Source organism: Helobdella robusta (assembly GCF_000326865.2).
Source record: "Helobdella robusta unplaced genomic scaffold HELROscaffold_8, whole genome shotgun sequence".
Classification (NCBI taxonomy): domain Eukaryota; kingdom Metazoa; phylum Annelida; class Clitellata; order Rhynchobdellida; family Glossiphoniidae; genus Helobdella; species Helobdella robusta.
This window is the reverse complement of record NW_008705459.1, coordinates 680177-685775: the sequence shown is the minus strand read 5'-3', so window position 1 is coordinate 685775 and position 5599 is coordinate 680177. Positions and strand designations below refer to the sequence as shown.

Below are 5599 nucleotides of genomic sequence, written 5' to 3'. Positions count from 1 at the left end.
GCTGATGTTTTCTCTAGTTTTGATCTAGTCAATAGAATAAATCAGTCTACCCATGTGCTGGGTGGTACCCTGGATTTGATTGTTACATCAGATGGTTTTTGTTAGAAGATGTATTGGTGTATCTATATGGTATTTATTCAGGTCATGGTTTAGTAACTGGTCAATTTTTAATCAATCCGACTCCAGTCATTTTTAAGAAATTGTGGATCAGACCCTAAAAACGAGTGGATAAAAAACGTCTGACTGAGATTTTTAGGTGCTCTGCTATCTCAAAACATTATGGTCAGGATGATGATGTTGAATTGGATTTTAAAATATTCAATGAACAGCTTTTAAAAATTGCTGACGATGTTGCTCCATTTTATGAAGTTTGATGGAAACATGTCCCGACTGCACCCCATGGACTGTGACTGCAAAAAGAAAGAAGGTTCAGAACTGGTGGTTGTTATAATGATAAAGTTGATTGGGTATGGCAATGAAACAAAAGAATGTTTGTTACTCAGTGAAACGAAGGAGTTTTTGGTTCGCGAAAACATGTCAATTCAAAAATAATTCCAAATAATTATGGCAAACGATTAATAAATTATTAGGAAAAGAGACAAGTGTTAAAAATGAAGTTGGTTCAATGCATAGCGCCGATGATATAAAAAATTTTTGCTGACAAGTTGAAAGTGACCGAAAAGTCAACTGATTTAATTTTCCAGTTATTTTTACTTATACTAATATTATGTTTCCACTCGAATCGTTTCCCGTGTTGACTGAAGAACAGATATGTAAAGTTGTTAATTCGTCACCTACAAAGTCATGCTCACTCCGACCGACGCATGTATTCAAAGAATATACTGACTGTTTTATTGTCTACTTAACGGACATAATCAACATGTGCTTAACGAAGGGTGTAATGCCAGAGGTTTGCAAGCATGCAATTGTCACGCCAATTCTAAAAAAGACAGGATTAGATAAATCAGATCTGATAAACTATAGGCCGGTGTCAAATTTGTCTATCGTTTCTAAATTTATAGAACGTTCTGTTGCGTAAGTTTTGATCAATCATATAAATAAAAATGGCATTTGGCCTTTGCACCAATCTAGATATAGAAAGTTTCATTTGACAGAAACAGCTCTATCGGATATATTCTCTCATGTTTATTCAGCAGTTAATGTACAAAAAGTAACTTTGTTGACATTCCTGGACATGAGTTCGGCGTTCGATACTGTAAATCATAAAATCCTGTTAGGCAGACTGAAATATTGTTATGGTTTAAATAAGATAGCGTTAACGTGGTTCGAATCATTTCTCTTACTCCGGTGGTCTCTCGGAACCAATGAAACTTACGTAGGGGTACCTCAAGGATCTGTTCTTGGACCGATTCTCTTTAATTTGCACGTTGCAGAGATAATGTCTGCAGATTCAAACACGCTGTATGTTAAAGATCGGAATCTGAAAACAGCAGATAGAGATTTTGCAGTTGCTGGGCCTATTTTTTGGAACAGCCTACATATCGAATTACGTATATCTGGGTTATCATTAGTTAGGTTTAGAAAACGTCTAAAGACATACCTATTTAGTAACTCCTAGTGATCTCCACCGATGATGGCTTCGCTTTTAACATGCTTTATACGAGGAGAGCGCTGATGAGAAGCAATTATAATTGGCGCTATATAAATACAAAATTTGATTTGATTTGATATATATATATTTATATACGGTCACGTGATAAAACATGGAGGTTAAAGTTAGCGAATTTCTCTGTTTTTAACAAATAATTCGAGTAATTTTGCATAATATTTCGGAATTTTATCATCTTGAAGAAGTTAATTCTGCTGTCGAAATACTGAAAAATATGGTGTTGATAAATTTCTATTCAAAGCTAACGTTAAAAAAGATAAAATAATTGAATGTATTGCAATTTTGAAATTTCTGAAATCAAATGGCTTGTTGGAAAATTGCTCTTTATTTGTTTCTGCGAATTTATCAAGAATTCCGAGCGTTACAAATTGGTTAAGCTGCAACTTTGATTCACTAAAAAAGGACATTGAAGCCATGTTGAATTCACAACACTCAGTTGTTATGGAAGCATTAAATAACAATAGTTATAGAATGCTTTCGGCTATAAACTCCTTTGTATCGGACCGTGCACAGGACCAGATAAATTTAAATTCTGCTAAATCAAGCAAAGTAGCTGCCGACTCCATAGCTGTGCCTCGTACGATACACACGGAAATAATAAACAAAGCTAATGAAAGTATGAAAAACGTTTATGTCAATTTAGCAAACATAATTCCAAAAAGTGTACCGTGGGCTGACAGAGTTAAACCCGGGAACCAATCTCCGGACGATAGTGATTCAACGGATGGCTTCCAACTTGTCAAATCAAAAAAATATATATAATCAATTAATTAGCAGTTAACCAATGTTAATTTGAAGACTAGCAATGATAAAGGTCACAAAAGGCAAACTGCATTTTTGGAACAGGCATTAACTGTAATCTAAAATCATCTAAAATTATTGAAAAAAATCTACCTACTACGTTGTAAACGTGGGTCCGTGTAGTAAGGAAATTATTGAAAATCATTTAAAGACAAATGGTATAAATTTCAATCATTGTTTCCCGATCTTCCGTAAAAGAGCATCTGATGATGCATCAACAGCAGAAAAATCAACAAAAGAATCCACAGCATTTAAAATCATTCTTTTTTTATAGGAGCGACCTAAGTTAATTAATCCCAGGGTTTCGTGTAACATTGTAACTGGGTGACAAAAATGCTACCCAGCGTTGATTTTTTGCCACCTAGTAATGTTGATTTCGTGCCACTGGGTGACAGCAAGTTTTGTATTACAATTTAATTACGAGAAAATTGATTTTCAAAATTATAAAAGCTGGCCTCATACATTTATATATAAGCATAGAAATCTGATGTATCAACCAACGTCAATTAATTCGTTGTATGTTTTTTCAATCCTTATATATATAATATCTTTGGTTGCTTTCCTTGACGAGACGACAGAGTACTATTTAAAAATTAATAAAATTTTCTGATTAAAATAATTACAACAACAATGGTTCAGTTTTGAAGAATAGAGAAGTTTTTTTTCTTTTGTTAAATAAATATTTTGTTATATAAATTATATTTTGATAGCATTTTTTTACAAATTTGAAAGTATTTCTCATAATTTCGCCGGGTAACGTCACTAATGATTAATCACACGTACGCGTAACGTAAACGAAACCGAACGTAAAAAACGGTTCAAAATTCAAAGGCACATAAATTTATAATTTGAAATGTATATAGATAATACGGTTAAATGTTTAGTTATAAGGTAGTAGTGGTATAGAATTTGTTTTTTTTTTGATTTAAGTGATTTAACAATTTTGAAATTGTTTTATTGAATCTTTGATTCAATATTTAAAAAAATTGCAAGGCAAATTGATGGCTAGTTTATGCTATTATTATATTATGTTTTTATTAGACTTTGGTTTTTAAAATACTTTATTTTTAAGCTTAAGCTAGATTGATTTGATTCAATTTCAAAGCATATTTAATTTAAAAGCGCAGGTTAATATCTTGGAATTACAGATAATTTATTATATATTATTGTGGTATATATTTATTTGTTTTTGTAGGTAGTATAGATTTGGAATTTTTGGGTTTTGTATTAAGTTTCACATAATTGAATTTGTTTAAATCCAGGATTGAATGTATTCAATTCAGGGCCTCGTTTAACATTGTAACTGGGTGACAAAAATGCTACCCAGCGTTGATTTTTTGTCACCTAGTAATGTTGATTTCGTGCCACTGGGTGACAGCAATTTTGTATTACAATTTAATTACGAGAAAATTGATTTTCAAAATTATAAAAGCTGGCCTCATACATTTATATATAAGCATAGAAATCTGATTTATCAACCAACGTCAATTAATTCGTTGTATGTTTTTTCAATCCTTATATATATAACATCTTTGGTTGCGTTCCTTGACGAGAAGACGGAGTACTATTTAAAAATTAATAAAATTTTCTGATTAAAATAATTACAACAACAATGGTTCAAATTTGAAGAATAGAGAAGTCATTTTTCTTTTGTTAAATAAATATTTTGTTAAATAAATTATATTTTGATAGCATTTTTTTTACAAATTTGAAAGTATTTCTCATATTGAATTATATATAAGAATGGCTTTATAGTGTTGACCTTCTTCTCAAGGTCAGAAAACTTGGAAGCAAACTTTTTTAGCACCAAATTGTCATTGGGTTTTTCAGTTTTCCAATCTATATTTAGCTTCTTCCCTGTTAAACTTTGTGCTACCGGCGGCAAATTCTTGTAAACATTTTTTACTGCTGAAATCATTCTATAATCTATGGCAGTTTTAATCGATTTTTAAATTAATAATTTAACTGAATTTTGATCCATTTTGATTTTATAAATGTCATTTTCTTAAAAGTTTTACAAATGTTACATTGTGCCAGGAGACACTAGACTCATACTAGTAGAAGAAGAAAGGCTTTTTTGTATTTTTATTTTGAATTTTTGACTTTTTATTTTTTAAACTGTCTAATAAATTAATGTTAAAAAAAACCCAAAAATTTCAATGTCGGTATGTTCGTTCGTGTACTTTAAAAAATCGACGTTTGTACTGGCATCGAAATTTTCTTGTTTTATCAACAACAAATAATTGGTTAATTAATTAGAACTAGATAACAAGCCACATAAATCTTTTTTTATTTTATTATTATTAGTTAAAACAGTAATGTGGAATACCATATTGATGTTACTTTAAATTTTAATAGAATTAATATATTTTTTCAATTATAATAAATATTGGTATTGAATCAAATAATTGTATAAATTTTTTTGGATATGCTGCCTGAAAATTTCTGATCTTTGGAATGAATTGAGCAGACGATAAGCAGTAAGTTAGTTTTTGAATATAATTCCTATCTTTTATTAAATTAAAAATGCCATTAAAGTGTATAGTAAATAATTGTAATAGGACATATAAAGACCAAAATATATTAATGCACAGGTAATAATATGATCTTAATAATATTTTTATATCATTTGCATATTTTATGATTCACTTGACCTCTCACCATGGATTAATAGATATAAATTTCAATAATTCATTTTTGACAAAATGCAATATGCATTACAGCATTCCTCAAAAATCACCTATAAAAAGTCAGTGGATCAATGCATTGAATGGCAGGTGTAGAGGTTTTGAAAGAAAAAGATCATATATATGTAGTAAACATTTTGATTCAAAATCCTTTTCAAAGTCAAATAAAAAAGTCACTCTGAAGAAAGATGCCTATCCAACAATATTTCCTGGTGTGGTATTTGAAAAGGCAAAATCCAAGACAACACAAACTGAGGTAATTAATTTAGTATTTATATATAATAAACTTTTAGAATACTTTATTTTTAAGCTTAAGCTGGATTGATTTGATACAATTTCAAGGCATATTTAATTCAAAAGCGCAGGTTAATATTTTGGAATTACAGATAATTTATTATATATTATTGTGGTATATATTTATTTGTTTTTGTAGGTAGTATAAATTTAGAATTTTGGGGTTTTGTATTAAGTTTCACATAAT

The 5599-nt window shown here is 29.9% G+C and overlaps 1 protein-coding gene across 1 annotated transcript; it reads left to right on the top strand.

The window, feature by feature from the left end:
• Nucleotides 1-1724: 1724 nt before the first annotated feature.
• HELRODRAFT_165353 (hypothetical protein) lies at nt 1725-2392 on the top strand (the record flags this gene model as incomplete). Its single annotated transcript, XM_009031956.1, has 2 exons — nt 1725-1736; nt 2033-2392. 2 exons carry the CDS (start codon nt 1725-1727, stop codon nt 2390-2392), a joined length of 372 nt encoding a protein of 123 aa, XP_009030204.1.
• Nucleotides 2393-5599: the final 3207 nt, after the last annotated feature.